This window comes from Asterias amurensis, chromosome 9 (assembly GCF_032118995.1).
Source record: "Asterias amurensis chromosome 9, ASM3211899v1".
NCBI lineage: Eukaryota > Metazoa > Echinodermata > Asteroidea > Forcipulatida > Asteriidae > Asterias > Asterias amurensis.
The window spans coordinates 14394943-14412468 of record NC_092656.1 but is presented as its reverse complement, the minus strand read 5'-3'; the positions used below and the strand labels follow the sequence as shown (position 1 = coordinate 14412468).

The 17526-nt window shown below is 38.0% G+C and overlaps 1 protein-coding gene across 2 annotated transcripts in view; it reads right to left on the bottom strand.

The window, feature by feature from the left end:
- Positions 1-17526, bottom strand: part of LOC139941693 (structural maintenance of chromosomes protein 5-like) — a 35670-nt gene that overhangs the window by 15978 nt on the left and 2166 nt on the right. For both annotated transcript variants that reach the window (XM_071938296.1, XM_071938297.1), the window contains exons 2-12: positions 16911-17052; positions 14886-15101; positions 12333-12395; positions 11305-11517; positions 10286-10447; positions 9689-9822; positions 8972-9047; positions 4363-4480; positions 3025-3179; positions 1075-1188; positions 350-444 (exon numbers count right to left, since the gene is read on the bottom strand). In XM_071938296.1, coding sequence (XP_071794397.1) covers positions 350-444; positions 1075-1188; positions 3025-3179; positions 4363-4480; positions 8972-9047; positions 9689-9822; positions 10286-10447; positions 11305-11517; positions 12333-12395; positions 14886-15101; positions 16911-17052 — 1488 coding nt within the window. The remainder of the gene's footprint in view (positions 1-349; positions 445-1074; positions 1189-3024; positions 3180-4362; positions 4481-8971; positions 9048-9688; positions 9823-10285; positions 10448-11304; positions 11518-12332; positions 12396-14885; positions 15102-16910; positions 17053-17526) is intronic.

Genomic DNA, 17526 nt, shown 5'->3' with positions numbered 1-17526 from the left:
AACCGTTGCGTGTACGAGGATGATAACTATCTCGGATTACATGACACTACATGCAGCACAGTAAAAGTTTTCACAATCTGTATTCGAATTGTCTGTGGATTGTAGCACTCAGGTCTGTAACTTAATAAGTACAGTATTTAGAAATGTCTGGGAGGTGGTATAAAACAAATATTGACTGCTTTTACTTGTGCAATGGGTAAAACTATGACTCCCGAGGTAATCCCCGGAGCGTTCTATTTTCTTGAGGCGAATATTTGTATACTAGGACCAGGCTGATAGATGTGGTAATAACATCACAGTGCAGACCACTCAGTGTCTCATTCAATACACATGCACAGCCAACACTTACTTGATGTCATCAATTGGTCGTTGGGGTCTGAAATTAGCTAGCGGCTCGGCTGGACTCTTCACAACATTGATTTTTAGTTTTTGTTTGTCTCGTACCTTAAAAGTAAAAATAAAGTACATTAATTAGTATCCTGACCCCCCCCCCAAAAAAAACACGAATAATTGACACTTTATTTGACAATGAGCAGCTCTCGTGTACTAGTTTACACATATTGACTGGTATAGTTTGGTAACTAGTGTACGTCTATTCCCCCAAGGGACTTAGAGTGACCAGAAGAGTGACCTATTTCCCGAGGCCGACGGCAGAGGGAAATAGGCCCCTCTTCTGGTCACTCACAGGCCCGAGGGGGAATAGATGTACACTAGTTACCAAACTATGCCAGTCAAGATGTGTTTTATAACACAGCTCGGTCTTAAATGTGAAATAAGAACAGAAATCTGGAAAAGACAAGAAGTTTTGTAGTTGATGTTCACGGTTCAAGTCAAGAGAGGGCGCTGTAACCGAGCACTATTTTCAAAGACTAGTGCCCGCTCTGTAACTAGTTCCCGCAAAACACGCGCGCGCAATCACTAGACTATATTAGTTCATCCCACGTGACCGTGTTTCAGCCAACCAGAATACAGAACAAGCAAGAGGTGTGTTATAAATGTAATTAAGAGGATAGGTGAGAAAAGAAAGGTCATTCAGGGTCACTTACATGTAATAGGAATCTAATATCTACTTACCAGATTGACAAACATCTCCATATCATCAGCATCCTCGCATACGAATGCCAACATGTCATTAAGAGGTATAGCCTTCTCTACGTACTTAGCATGCTCCTTATTCTTCACATTGATCTGAAGAATGTTCAAGACAAAGTCAAGGATTAGTCATTATTGAATAAACACAAATACAACATTTTTAGTTTTAAAGGCACTGGACACTATTGGTAACTGCTCAAAATAACTGTTAGCATAAAAACTTACTTGATAACAAGCAATGGAGAGCTGTTCAAAGTATAAATCATTGTGAGAAACGGCTCCCTCTGAAGTAACGTAGTTTTCAAGTAAGAAGTAGTTTTCCACTAAAGTATCATAATTTGATTTTGAAACCTCAAAATTAGATTTTGAGGTCCCGAAAACAAGCATCTGAAAGCACACAACTTTGGATCGTTTTCTCAGAGTGTTGTCTGCTGCCGTAGATACGCGTGTACATTCGCGTGCAAGACGCAAGATGCAAGAATTATTGGTCACCGTATCTTGACTGCACAGCGTTAACACGCAAACGCAACGCATGGCAGATTGTGAGAGTACGGACACTAAATGGGAATTCCTTAACGTTGGTAGCTGCATTATTTCATGAAAATGACAGATTTGTGAAGAATATATGAAGATCAAAACCCACCGCAGAAAAATATTTGCTGCCATGGAATGTGAATCTGTTCAAATTAGTGGTTTCTTGCAGGTAAGATTTGAGTTATGAAGCTTTTAAAATTTTCCACCCAAGAAATGTACCCTGAATATCCAGGACGTCACTGTAGTACAATACGAAAGTGTAAGACCACCACGGCTATCTATAGACCCTATTCACAACATACAGTGCACATTAGGCCTGGGCGAATTATTCGAATATCCGGTTAATGGCGAATAGGTTTTCCTATCCGTAACCGCGAATGCCTTTTTTTTCTTAACCGGATATCCGCATAGGGCGCGAATACCTATTTACAAACCGGATATTTCTGTAATTACAACCGAGTAACCGGATATTCTTTAATATCCGAATATCCGCGGACGTTGGGCGACAACTGACATGAATGTTTTCTATTAAAACAGCATAAAACAGCATATATTAAGTATATAACTATGCTCACCTCCGTGAAGATTTAAAACAATGACATTTCTGACGTAATTTGTTCAAAGATTACAAAAGTTTTCCTTCACGTAGAGTCAATCACGATCAAAAGAAAAAGCAAATCGCCATCTTTAAATTAGATCCGGTCATTTTTATGAATGAACCGAGTGACACTGTCTAAAACTTATATCAATCCGCCCATATGATCTCATTCACAAACGAACAGCGCCCTCTAACGGCAAAAAAAATATTTTTTTTATTTTTTATTTTTTATTTTTTATTAAATAGCGCCCTCTAGCGGCGAAAAAATTATTCGAATATCCGGTTAATTTCGGATAGTTGGCCAGCGGTATCCGAATAACAAAATTTCACTATTCGCCCAGCACTAGTGCACATACTGTACATGCGCATCTCCTGTCTGCCATTTTCTGTGTCAAAACATGTACAAAAGGAATGGACTCCCCAAAAAGGCCGAAAATGGTGGAAGTGCATAGTTCAGAGGTGCGTAAACAAGTGTGCCATCCTTTTGTGCACATTTTGACACACAAAATGGGGACAGGAGATGGCGTGTACATGTATGTGCGCTGCGCATTGTGAATATGGTCTATTGTAGACCACATGTTGAGATACACATATGGGATGTGTGTCTTTTGCACACAAAGTTTAGATGTCTGGACACTGTGTAATTAACTTTTCATTTACATTTAAAAGTAGCTTAAGTGAGCAACTTGGACATTATTTTTAAAAGTTAAAGACAAATTTTGGTGGCCTTTTTTCCCAAGCCCTGGCTTAAATTCCTCCATCTAAATACATTTCCAAACTTTTCCCCGAATAATACTTACAACCAAAGCCACAGGTTCGTGTATAGTATGTTTGAACTTGTCTTGGTTGGATCGAAGCCACTCCACAGCATTGTATGTATCTCGGTAGCGTTTCTGAAGCTCTTTGAGTCTCATGTCTTTCTGATCATTTAGTTTTCTCAACCTCGTCTCACAATCTGTCAAGGTTAACGGAAACAGAGGGAAACTCACTTTATTTATTAATACCTGAGAGGATTTCAAATCACTAACAGTTTAAGAACATTGGTCAGCCATGGCTCTGAGTGGTAGTCAGGCTGGGAGAATCTTAAAAGGAACACGTTGCCTTGGATTAGTCCAGTTGGTCTTTGAAAAGCGTTCTGTAACCGTTTGCTTTAAAATACATATATGGAAAGATGTTGTAATAGTAGAATACAATGATCTACACAAATGTGCCTTGAAATTGCGTGGTTTTCTTTTTACCTCGTCGACTAACACGGTTGGCCATTTATGGGAGTCAAATTGCATGAACGTGTTAATTCTCGCAGTAAAAGTAAAACCAGGCAATTTTGAGTGATACTTGTGTGGATCATTGTATTCTTCTTTTAAAACATCTTTCTAACCATAACTACAGCACCTCAGTAAATAAAATTTCAAGGGAAGCTTTCTACTATCATAATTTTCAAACTGTTTAATTTTAATGTAAATCTGTGGACATTGTGTTTTGTGTTAGGAAAAAGTACATACATGTGGACCCTTTAAGAAGGTAGAGTCACAAGTAGTTTTTTTGTTGGCGTAATGCTGATTTACATGTAAAAGCTTCAGCTGAATACAGTGTTTCCTCACTCTGAGAACAGCAAAAAAACCTGTTACCGATCTTTAAACAGAATGTTTGACGAGGTGACAGGGCGTACCAATGTTGAATCCTTTCATGTTTGACGAGGTGACAGCGCGCATCTCTACTAGCTGCAGCGTTCACAAACGGACACCAACCCTCAGAAATCAAAGAACTGTTTCCAAACCACCTAATTTCATCACATAGTGTCACTTCAAGATTCATTTCCAATCAAGGAAACGTTTTAAATCCCACTTTTAACAGAATTTTTCAATAAAGTGTTTTCAGAATTGAATACTCGGTCGAGTATGACTATGGAATTGATTTAAAATTAACTTGCACATGGGATAAACTTTCTTCAATCAAAATACTACATTTGGTGGCAATGCATCCCAGAATAAACTTAACTGAATGCCCCTATAAACTCGTCACTAATGATGTATCAAGATTTGGTAAACCACACCAATAAGTTCCTGAATACCACAAAGTGACTTAAGGTCAGTATATTGGAAACTTTCTATGGTCTTCTTCTGATGCTTTATACATACCTCTCTTGTCTCTTTGTAGACCTTCACGCTCACTTTTGATAGCATTATACTCAGTATCAATGGCATTGACTTCTCGTACAACACCTCGCAACGCCTTCGAATTCTCATCAAGCTGAGGCTGTTGGTAAAAAAGACAATTTGAAGATTGGTATACATTGTGTACCATCAGGATGCATCACCAAAAACACAGGCATGGATTTTAAACTTTGAAAGGGCAAGGCCATTTTCATTTTGCAAAAGGCACATCCATTGTTAAGTCAATGGGAAACTTTTGAAGGGGCAACAAGGCCAAGATCATGGGCAACAGAGGTCATTGCCTCTGTGGCCTGCGTGTAATTCCAGGCATGAAATAATTTCAATTGATTCAACCGTTGTATGGTGTGTGATACATTGTACTTCAGTAGTTTACCACCTTTTTACGCAGCACAATAGGGGATAAAGGCTGAGTCACACTGCAGCGATAACGAAAACGATAACGATTATGCTGTGAAGAGAACGCGTTCTATTGGTTGAATTGCTCCACGTAGAGTACGCACACGCTCATTCAACCAATAGAATGCGTTATCTTTGTGTCGTTATTGTTATCGCTCTCGTTATCGCTGCAGTGGGACCGGGCCTTAAGGCTGTAAGTCATGTTAGATAATGAACAGGTCTGACATTGAACAGTAGAAATAGCTTGTTACATCTAATGATTAGGTAGAGCATCTATTGTCTGACCTTGTCTGACCGTGTCAGCTATACAATGTATGTCAGGGTCCTTCAAATTAATAGAATCAAAGCAATCAAAGTAAAATTAGGGAACAAAGTGTTGTGTGCTTAGAGGAAGGGCATACAGTTTTACAAGGACCTCAGCAAATTCATGAGCAAAGTTGTGTTTTATTAAAACTGAGCATAAAAGTTTGATTAATTTTCTGCCATTCTTGAGTCATTCATTATAGGAAGGTTACACTCTGTATGGGAATGGGAAAACATGTTGTTGTGGATAATTATAACAAAACAAATGCAACAATTAATACTGCTGTATGGTGATGTCATTCTATTGCTTAGGATCTTCCGCTACATTAAGAAGGTATTTTTGTGTTCCTAGAAGAAGGGCATAGAGCCTTACTTTTCTTCCAGGCAAAAAATAAAAGTGAACAAATAAAACCACAACTGTATCAAGTTTGAACCCTGCATTCTGCCTAATTGGGTAAAAGGTGCAGTTTCAAATAGTCTGTCAATGAGCACTGTCCGTGCTATCGATGTAGTTTATGAATGTTTAACTTAGCTCTTCTACAATAAACGAGCAAAATGAGCAAAGTCATTCTGGATATCCATGTATAAGCAAGTTTAAGAGGAACTTTCTGCAGAATCAACTCAGATTTGTTGATAAACAATGAGCATGTATTACACCTTTGTGTGTCTGTTGACATGCTTCATACACCTAGTGTACATGTACAAGCTTTGAATGCCCACTATTTTAGTGAGTATAAATTCCTGTTTCATTAATACAGTACAGATAATTGATGCATATACATGTATACATGTAGGAGCACAATAAAGGAAAATATAACCAGCGTTCGACCTTAACGCTGGTCCGCTGGCCAAATGCCAGTAGAAATCGCAGCGGACCAGCTGAAACACCTTGCCAACTGGTCCGGCTGACCAGTCAAAAATAAGCTTGGGCGATATCGATTTATTTTATTCAAGATATATCGCCGACAATTTATCGCGATATTCGATATAATCGCGATTAATGAAATTTGACATCATCAGTCTTAAAACTCCAAGTGAAAGTTGTAGAGAGACAGTCATAGCATTAGAGAGGTGTTCTAATGACCTATTCTTCTGGTTTTACTCCAAACCTATGGGGTGCAAGATGTCTCAGCTAGCAAATACATCGCGATATTTAATCGATATATCGATATATCGCGACTATCGCGATATATCACGATATATCGCGATATATCGATATTTCGATTAAAACCAAATCCATCCGATATCGAAATCGTTTCCAAATTAATATCGCGATATTCGATAATATCGTAATATTGCCCAAGTTTAGTCAAAAATATCGGCAGCGGTACTACAGAACCATGACTATTATTTAAATATTTTTAGGCTCGAATAAAACGTAAAAACATTCACTCAAGGTTTGGATAAAACGTAAAAAAAATCACCCGAAGTGCCGCTGAACGCTGGCAAACTTCCCACGATAACGCATACACATGTACACACAGCGCAAAATCCCATCATGCAACGCAAATGCTTGTAGTCTTCGTATTAGTTCACGTGTGCCAAAAAGTGTAAGAAACATTGAACGCTAGAGGGCGTTTCAGAATATTCGATAGCGTGAGAATAGACGCCCTCTATTGGTGAAAGTACACGATAGCTTACAAAACTAGCTTCAATCGCCTTGACAAAAGACCACAAGCAAAACGCATTCTGTCAGCAGCAGCATGGTCGTCGTCAACGGAGCAGATTTCCGTGTGGGAAAAAGAGTCTAGCGTGTTTACGAAAAACGAGCGAGACGGTGAGGCTTCATTGAACAAAAATTACAAAGTTAGGATACTCTGGATGAGCAAAAAGGAGTATTTAATTGGGATTAGTATGGTTCTTCCGTCCTGATTTTGCTTATTTGTTTTGGTTATTTGGGGCTTGTTTTTTTTTGCGGGAGATCGGTCGACAATCTAGTTTGGCTCCATGGTTTTATTGGTCAAATATAATGCGCGGTTGCTTGGGTTTTTTTTTTGCGGGTTCAAATTTCAAGAAAGACTTGGGTTCTCGAATGCAACACCTCCATGGTTTAACAAAGGCGCAGTTGTTTTTGCTGCTTTTAAATGAATTTTTTCTTCACAAAACAGACGCCGGCACCGACCATTCCATACACATAATTAAAAAAATACCGTAAAACTCGTATGCTTCTCCATGGATGTTGCAACTATTTTGATGTCTACTTTTTGTTGGTTTTTTTTCTGGATGAAAGTGGGAAGATATTATGTTTATGAATACTTATTAAAAGTACAAACAGGCAATGTTTATACATGATAAAATAACTTAAGTGATCGCACGTAAACCCTCCCCACTGTAGATTTGAAGGCAATACATAAAAAGTTAATATTTTTAACAGTCGGTTTTAAAGTGTTTTTTTTTATTAAGTAAAACAATAAAAGCAAATTCATACAAATGTTCTTCGTACTTAGGAATACTTCGATGTCCAGTGCTTACAATAAACCGTAGACTAAAAAATTACCTAAATAAAGATCATGTTAAATTTTCCAATTTGCACTCACAAATAATTTGACCTGTTATTAAATTAATTTTAATAAGATTATTGTTATTACTTTTTTTAAAGAAAAAATACTCTCAAATTAGTGAGCCCCCTTACGAACACAATAACTTGGTACACATAAATAAAGTATGGCTTCCAGTGCAGTTAAGTTGACATTGCAATTCATGTTGAATTTTGAAATAGCGGCGATTAAAAATTGAGCAGTTGGTATACAACAGTATTTTTTTAGTTAAAAAAACATACAAAAAATTTGACGGACCAGTCAAAAACCTGGCGGACCAGTGAAAAATCAAGCCAACTGGTCCTGCTGGCCAGTTGAAAAAAAAGTTAAGGGCAACCCCTGATAACTACAATGTAAAATCCGGACTGTTCTATTTCAAGAAATGAAGCTGAGTGAAATTGAACAGTCAAGATTTCAATGTTAAAGGCACTGTACACTGTACAAAAGCCAGTGTTCTCACTTGGTGTATCCTATCATAAGCACAAAATAACAAGCCTGTGGAAATTTGATGAAAGAAAAAAAAAACTCCCTTGTTGGACGAATTGTGTGCTTTCAGATAGGAATAAAAGACTTGAGAAATTACCTCTTTCTTAAAAACTAAATTACTTCAGAGGGAGTCGTTTCCCACAATGTTTTATACTATCAACCGCTTTTCCAATGCTTGTTACCAAGTCAATTTTTAAGTTCTTATTTGTTTTGACTAATTACCAAATGTGTAACTTCCCTTTAAATCTGTTTTAAATACCTCACACATAGATTCTTGTAATTTGATAGGCCGTATATTTTATATAATTGATCAATTATTTAAACAATTAAAATACAAAATCTTCAACAAATTTTTTTTTTTCAACAATAAGGTGCCTCCTCCAATGACAGCGACATATTGGAGCTGTTTAAGACCGGTTGGCTATAGCGCATTCGGCATTCAAAGCCATGTAACACGCACAATTTTAAGTGGAAGGTTCAGACTCCTATATTGAATTTTTGAATATTTGAACAGTATATAAAACATGAAAGTGTCCTGGCTGAGCAGTTAAGAGCACCGAATTCAAACTCTGTTGTTTCTGATCAGCAGAGTGTGGGTTCGAATCCCCAGCCGTGACACTTGTGTCCTAAAGCAAGGCACTGGACCATTGGTTTATCCTTCGGGTGGGACATAAAGCCGTTGGTCCCATGTAACACATGTAAAAGAACCCAGTCGAAAAGAGAAGGGGTTCGCCCAAGTGTTCCTGGCTGTTATAACTGCAAAAACCTATCTCTCTGAAAGCACCTTGAGTACCTTGTTTGGTAGATACGTCTCTTTATAAGACTTTGATATTATAAAAGCAATTATTTACCTTGATGTCATCTGCTGGTGGCATTCCTTCCAATTCTCTGTTCCATCCATCCACTAGTTTCTCATAATCACGAATCCTGCAGAGTTAAATAGAATCTACATGTATATGTTTGTATATTATACGTACAATAAGACCTAAGCCTATAAGGGAAAACAGTATACAGGAACAAATTAATGTATTTTGACCCACAAAAAAATTACAGTTGGTGTCAGCATACAGTGTTTGTATGGAATAAGTAAGAGTGCAATACTTAGGTTAAAGTGTCATCTACATGTACCTCAAGTATTCTTGAATTTGACTCTGAAAATAAAACCTTGATTAAAATACAGTTTTTCGCAACTGACACTATACAACATTGAGCTTAGCTATTTCAGTTTGAAATAGTCCAGGATTTAATTAAACTTGTAATAAAATTTCAAACTGCAGCATCACCGAATGTAAAAACAAAGAAAACCAAAACAAGTATCGACATAGAGATTAAAAACCAAAATGTAATCCAATAGACCCTTCCCATGAAATATGTAAATTGCACAAAGCGCACAAAATGAGGGAACATCACGCTGTTTTGCACACTAGTAATGGGTGCGTGACGCAGATGCGATTGCGCCTGCTTAGTGCACAACTCTATGGCGTTTGTCAACCAACAGGGTCTTTAACGCATGCGTGAATGTAATTAGCATATTTCATGGGAAGGGTCAAGGAATCAGTCCTTCTTACTTTTTGGCCCGCTTTTCTTCTTCTTGCTGCTTGGATTTTAAATCATCTTGAATCTCTGTCAAATCATTGGAGAAGTCACCAATCTTTTCATGTCTCCTATTGGCTGAGTTGGCCAAAAGTCGTCCTGCGTTTGTCTACAAAACAAATTGAAAAAAAAAATATGGTCAATAAATCATGACAAAGCTTGTGTGTAACAAACATATACGTGTAAATGACTCCATACATCAAGCCAATGACAATTCAGCATGTTGATGATGTCATAACATTTTAAAGGGAAGGTACATGTTTGGTAATTGTCAAAGACCAGTGTTCTCACTTAGTGTATCCCATCCTTAGCATAAAATAATAAACCTGTGAACATTTGGACTCAATTGGTCATCAAAGTTGCAAGAAAATGATGAAAGAAAAACACCCTTGTTGGACGAATTTGTGTGCTTTCAGATAAGAATAACAGACTTCTAGCTAGAAGTCTTTTATTATTTTAGTGAGAAATAACCTTTCTCAAAAACTACGTTACTTCAGAGGGAGTAATTACCAAATAGTGTACCTTCCCTTTAAAAATATGTTCCATTGTCTTTGTATTTGATCACTTGTTACCTTTTCCTTAATGACTATGTCCACTTCATGAAGTCTTTCTGCAAAATTATCCAGTTGACTTTGAATAGGTGAGTTTAAAGCATGGGCTTCTTTCAGCTCCTTCTTCAGTGATTCTTGTCTCTCTTTGTATTCTAGGTAGAGCTTACGTTTGATGTCATACTCCTGCATTAGGGGAAAAATACACAACATCAACAAGATTCCTACTTCAGTGCATTCACTCAACTTTATGGGCTCTTTCTCTGTGAACAATTTTATTGTTTTGGTCGAGAACGAATTTTAATAAAAATTTGTTTAAAAATTGTCTCAAATATAGCCATACATGTAACACTCTACCCTGAATTTTACCAAGCTTCATAACCCTCCAACTTTCAAGGATAAATTCAGCTTGCTTGGTTAAAATACAAAGTGATGAACGAGAATAGGACGTGAGAAATCCAAGTTGTATACTCCTTATGCTGATTCAGTGGCCACACATAGGCTAGCTGTGTTGAAACACTTTTGGCTGTGGTTATATCATCCGTTTAAACACCCCCATGTGATGTCCTTTCAACCAATCAAAATGGAGACACTGTCCAAAGTATTTATTAATAATGTACATTCATAAATACCTCAGACAGTTTCGCTATTCCTATTGGTGGTAAGCGCATCACGTGGGGGTGTTTAAACGGTTGAGAATGACCAGCTGGAGCTCTGTTTATAACCGTTTGTTGTCGGATATTACGCGCTAGTCTTGGTGCAAGACGTTTCTCGTTACTGCCTTTAAGAACTCGTCGCTACCCTTTTATTCCCTTATTTAAAGCACCATAAACAAATTGCGCTTGAAAATGCAACTGACCAAGTCATACATGTACATGAGCTACTAGGTTTGCGATTCACTGTAACTGTAGATTTTTTTCAAAAGTGCAAAGAGTCAACATGAACATTTTTCAGATTTTTGTTACCAATATGAGGGTGATGTAAATTGTACCAATATAGTGTAGTGACCCAGTGGTCATATGATTTCAATCAGGGATACTAACCACCCAGGCTTTCTTCTTCTCGAGTGTTTCTATGACCTCCAAGTGATGTTGTCTCTCTTGGTAACGTTTGACATCTGCTTCAAGACGGTTATTCTTCTGCTTCAGTTTGTCAAGATGGTCAGACTCCTCTTTCTGTTTCAGAAGAAGCTCCTTTTGTTCCTTGTGGAAGTTCTTAAGTCGACAGTGGTTTTCAAACAAATCAGGAGAGCCAACCTGTTAATGAGAAATGAATAAGTCAATTCAAAGCCTCAGGGAGGCAATGCACCGTCAGAACATACTTTACCCTTTCTTTGGTGTTCTCATTAGCAAGGTTGACTAGCGACCGCACCAAAGGTTCACCAAAATCAAATGTTTTAAATTGTGATTATTGCTATTCAGCAACATCTCAATAATTTTCAGCAACATCTCAATAACGTTACCAACTTTTGAAATGAAGTTTTCACAGGATAGTATTGAAATACAATTAATACAATTCAATGGTTCCAAAAACCAAAGGTATACCTTTGCTTGTAACCAGTTCCAATTGCCATTTCCAACATCACCAACGTTCTTGTTTGAGCAAAATTAAACCACCAAAGACAACAAATATTCTCATAAAATGCACAGAATTCACTTGTGATCTTCGGTTGAACAAAGACAAATTTACTAGAGTGGGATTTGAACCAACGACAGCATAATCATTTAATCATTAGCACTTTTAAAGTACCGACTTGTATCGATGTCTCAAATTAATTACGATAACACTGAACTTTATTTACATTCCCTAGTTGTTATATATTGATTACTGAATAATGGACACATTTCTAACAGATGAACAAAACCAACTTCACTGAAGCTTACTTCATATTTTAGTTAAACAAAAAATCAAACTTTCGCAACTCTCTGCTGGTTCGAAACAAAGGTCATATTGCCTACTACCTCTTAACTTAATGGTTAAGTGTTTTGCTTATAAAAGGACACAGGCCAAACATCTGTGCAACATTAACTCCACAAATATAGTCAACACAATAATGATATAAAATACTTACGGCTTTTTCAGTGTTTTCCAGCAACTCAATGTTCGTCATATTGGCAAACTCCACAACTTTGTCCTACAGAAGAATAAAAACTCAAATTGAGTTGACTGGGCTATTTATTATACATTCCTTAAACCATCTCAGCTCCCTGTGCTACAAATATGCACTCTTCGGCTAAATCAATCACAAGAACCATCACTGCCCTGACAGGTACCCATTTTACCGCTGGGTGGAGAGAAACAATTTCAAACTTTGCACACCAGAAGGACTTCTCAAAGCGCTCCAACATCATTACCCCTTTTACTGGGCCATTAAATAAATTCCTTAAACCATCTCAGCTCCCTGGGGAGTATACAGCCTGCGCTACTAATGCACTACTATAAGCTAAATCAATCACAAGAACCCGGACTGCCCTCACAGGTACCCATTTTACCCTCTAGGTGGAGAGAAATACTTAAGCCGTGTTTGCAAAGGATTAATATTTTGGGAAACTTAACCATGAGGCTGGGTGACATTCCGACAACTTTCCCACCGTCCGCACTTGAATTTATTTGGCTCAGTTAAACTTACCAGGACCAAGGGTAAACTAACCGAGCTGCGCCCCTGCATAACCTTTGACCGCACTTTAATATTTGTCGATGAGCATTAAATTATCAATGTTTTTGGCTTGATCTTTGGCATGGATAAACTAACCACGCGGCGTGAGTAAGTCAGGGCCTACCTGTCAGGAAAGTTACCCAAGCTGTTCGCACTGGACTTGAAATAGGTAAGTTACCCATTGGCTCGGGAAACATGGCTTTAGAGTTTAAGAGCCTCTGCCTGTAAGAATGTACCAAATTAGGGGGGGGGAGATGTGATTCATGGGTTCTCAGATCTTCTTCCAAAAAATTAGAGTGATACATCATCATACCAAATGAATAAACCCAGAATATTAGTTTGCTGACGCTTTCGGTTTGGGAGTTATCAGTTATCAAAGTTTTGGCCAAAAAGCCCTCGTGAAACAATTAATAGTACATTCCCTGTAAATACAAAAGTGTGCGCCAAGCTGGTCCCAACAAAAGTAAAACATTTTTTGAAACCTCCAGTTGGGCTTATAACAAAAGTAAAAAAAAAAGGGATTTCAATGATTTCCATGTTACGCGGACCTGAACCTTTGACGAACAATGTCCTCGTGCCATTTTCAATGCCTACACGTTATAACTCAATGCGCCCATAAGATCCCATGAATTAAACAAGTTCGCATGAGAGAGCTTGCATCCCTAAAACAAATTAAAGTGCAAAGTGCGTGGAACGGTTTTTATCTAAAGACAAATGAAAAAAGAATCTTGGGATCTAGAATTGGCACAACATTCATTTTTCTCATTACTGTAAGTATCTGTGCCAACAAGATCCCCCCAATGTTTTCTTGTATTTGGTTAAGTTGAGTGTTCCTAAACAGATTTCAATTGAAAAATAATCAGAATCATGTTGGCCCACCAGTATAAAAAAGGTCAAAGGTCATATGAAACTACACTATTTTGGGCGATTTTGCATCTTCTAGGAATCCACGCGCCCATATGATCCCATTAAAACTGTGTGCATTTTATGATTATATAGATTCGCAGCAACACATATAAAGCAAAACCCAATGAGATTTGAGTGGCGCTAACAAATATTACAGATCAAAGGTCACAATACAGGCCAATGCACTGCTGTGGCAACCGAAAGTGAGAAATATCCACCAATTTCAAAATGTTGGCGAACCATGAAGGAGATGGGTCTCCAAAACAAAGTTTGCTCAAGATATAGATTGGACTTGTTTTTACAGATGGTGTTAGTTTAATGCCGGTGGGGAACTGTTGCCAAGGTCAAAGGTCACAAAGAATTTGGGTGTTTTTGATATTTTCTGTCGAGACCAACTTCAGAGCCTTTTCAAGATTTTATTTAAAGAACAAAGGCTCTATCCTTTATGTTTTGGAAAGCCACTTACAATCTGGGCACATGTGATTGTCTCAAATTAATGATAGAGCCCTTGTTCATTTGATAAAATGTTGACAAGGCTTCGAAGTTGGCTCTTGACACTTAAAAGTGTCTTACTCAGGGACACAAGTGTCACAACAGGGACTTGAACCCACACTCTGCTGAAGAGAATCACCAGAGCTTCAGTTCGGTGCTCTTATCTGCTCGGCCATGACACACTTAAACCTTCAGTAAGCATACCGCCTGGAGAAGCCCTGCTTTACACTGCATACCAGGCGCAGCCGCCCTCCAAGTTTGAAATGGCGTATTTTGAGTTATAAACATGCGAATAAAACAGCCAAAGATGGAGCGCGATTTTCAAGATGAAAACAGTCTAAAAATAGCACATGGTCCCCGAAAGAAAATATTATGCTGTCCACCTTCAAAGGTTCAAAGGTCAGAAGTCCTTTCATGATCTACTATCACATAGTACTAGTAGGTGCTTTTCTTTCTCTGTGTGTGACAGACCATTTTCTGTGTGGGGCAGATCCAATAGTTATTGCTAAGACAGTGAGCTCAAAAAACAATGTAATTCAATTGTGACAACAATTATCTTCAGACACTCACCTGTGGCAGAAACTGACACAGATTACCAATCTGAATATTAAGACTCTTCACTTTCTCTTTGACATCACTCATATTACAGCGATTCCCGTTCAGAGACCAAGACGTCTTATTCCCTTGTTTGATTATTTCACGTCGTATGGTGACATTCTTAGGCGATTTGTAAATCTCCAGCTCAATGACTGCTTTGTTACTGCCATGCTTTACAAACTCCCCCACCTGTAAATTAAAACAATAATAAACATGGATGATTTGTGGCCAAATTAAATGGTAAACAATCAACTCTTTAACTAACAATTCAAACACATGTTTACTAAGCCTGGGCGAATAATTTGAATATCGAACACTTGGAGCCGTCGTGCTTTCGAATCCGGGATACACCACTCATTTGACATGACAAGAAGAGCCATTCTTAAACACGACGCTGTCCCAACAATTTGTCCAGCTAGTGGGAAGTCGAAGAAGGTATCTGAAAGACGTGACGAACCCAGAGGAGCATTTGCTAAACATGAAAAAATTCAGGTAAGTTTGAACTTTGAGGGTATGTTTATAGCTTTTGCCAAGTGACACGATTTTTTGTTGGTACCGCATGCAATTCACTGTGCGTGCAGGTCCTGTGTGACCGTCCGCACATTATACAGCAGCCATAGTGCGTAATAATAATACGTAGGCAGACCCACATCTTACAACCCATTTGGTCACTAAAAAGTCGCATAGTTAAATAAAAATAGCAGCAATAGCTTTTGTAAAAACCACTAGGTGTTCAACATGTTCAAGTTTCAATGTACGTATGTATGTAAAATCGTGTCTAAATTTGTTTTGATGTGCCATTTTCCCAGACGTAATGTACGGGGGCCCCCCGACTACAAATTTTCTCTTCAAATATCGCGCCTTGAATTACGTCACGAACAGTGCCCTCTCGGGTCGGGGCCTACTCGTAAATTTGTAAATACAATCGAAACTAATATTTTTAAACCTTAGTTAACTTTTTATTCAAGTCACCTGGAAGTGGTATTTTTTTTAAATAAAGCTTTTGTCACTAAAACATGTGTTTTTATGAGAGGAATGAGTCACTACTTTTTTAATCCCATTCATAAATGCCTTTTGGGTTAAAAGGCGTAATAAAGTAAACTCTGTAAATCTTATCCGTTTTCCGACGTCCTTGAGATCTGACGTGTGTTGCATTTTTATGTTTTTGGATATTTGCATTCGTGCGCGTAGTATGCATCTAAATGAATCCAAACAACCAGTTATAAACAGCTCAAGCCGGTCATTTTCAACTATTTAAAATACTGGAGACTATTGGTTATTGTCAAAGACCAGTATATTCACTTGGCGTATCTCAACATATGCGTCAAATAACAAACCTGTAAAAATGCTATCTCAATTGGTCATCGAAGTTGCGAGATAATGATTGAAAAAAAAAACAACCTTGTAACACGAAGTTGTGTGCTTTCAGATGCTTGATTTTGAGGCCTCAAAATCTAATTCCGGGGTCTCGAGATCAACTCGTGGAAATTTACTTTTTTCTCAAAACTACGTCACTTCAGAGGGATGCGTTTCTTGCAATGTTTTGTACTATCAACAGCTCCCCATTACTCGTCACTAAGTAAGGTTCTTCTGCTAATAATTATTTGGAGTAATTACCAATAGTGTCGGGTACCTTTTAAAACGCCCCAAAATGACGCGCTGTCCACCAATAGGAATAGCGAAACTGCCATTCAACACCATTTGTTCACGTTCTTATACAGGTATAGGAGCTCAAACTCAACAATTCCTTCAAACCGCAAGAAGAACCACACAAAATGGCTGTAACTGAATAATGGATAAACTAAAGGCATTCAGATCCCATAAAACATCTCAACAAAATGGTTAAGAAGCTTACTAAGCCCGTTAACAGATGAATGGAAATTGTGATTCATATAGGCCCAACTGCTAAAAAAACAGTGATGCAGCTTTGTAGTCACTTTTGCAATGATTACATGTTTGGAGATTTTTATAAAGAATGAATTGAATGGGCTTATTCACCTCCTTTGCTCTTCCGAGTAAGCTTGTATTTCCTGCCAGTCCTAGACACATGGCACACACTACTGTGGATTTACCGGTTCCATTAGGCCCCATGATAACATTCAGATGAGGTCCTGGTCGAAACTCACATTGATCATAGGTGCTATTTAGAATAAGACAAAGGAAAATAATATGAAAATGCATTAATCAGCAAAAAATGTATTTAAAAAACACCCAGAAATTAAGTGTTTTACAAATCCCTGAAACATAATTCTCTTATTAGTCCTAATGGAATTGTTTCCAAAAACAAGGGCTCCAATAATGGGAGAAAATATAACTGCCAGAAAAAATGCTTTTTGAACTGATGTGGTATTCCGAGACTTTAGCAAGGCTTTTGATAAAGTGTCTCACCATCGCCTGTCAGCCAAGCTCAAATTCTATGGTATCAGAGGGGACATGGTCATCTGGATTAGTGGGTTCCTGAGTGATTGTGAGCAGGCTGTGACAATTAAAGGTTCCTCTCTTACTGTAAGGTTATATCGGGGCCCAATTTCAAGGCTCTGCTTACCGTAAGCACGAAATCAGCGCTTACAGAAGCAGGGGAATTCTGTGCTGATGGCAAGCGTATTTCACCGGT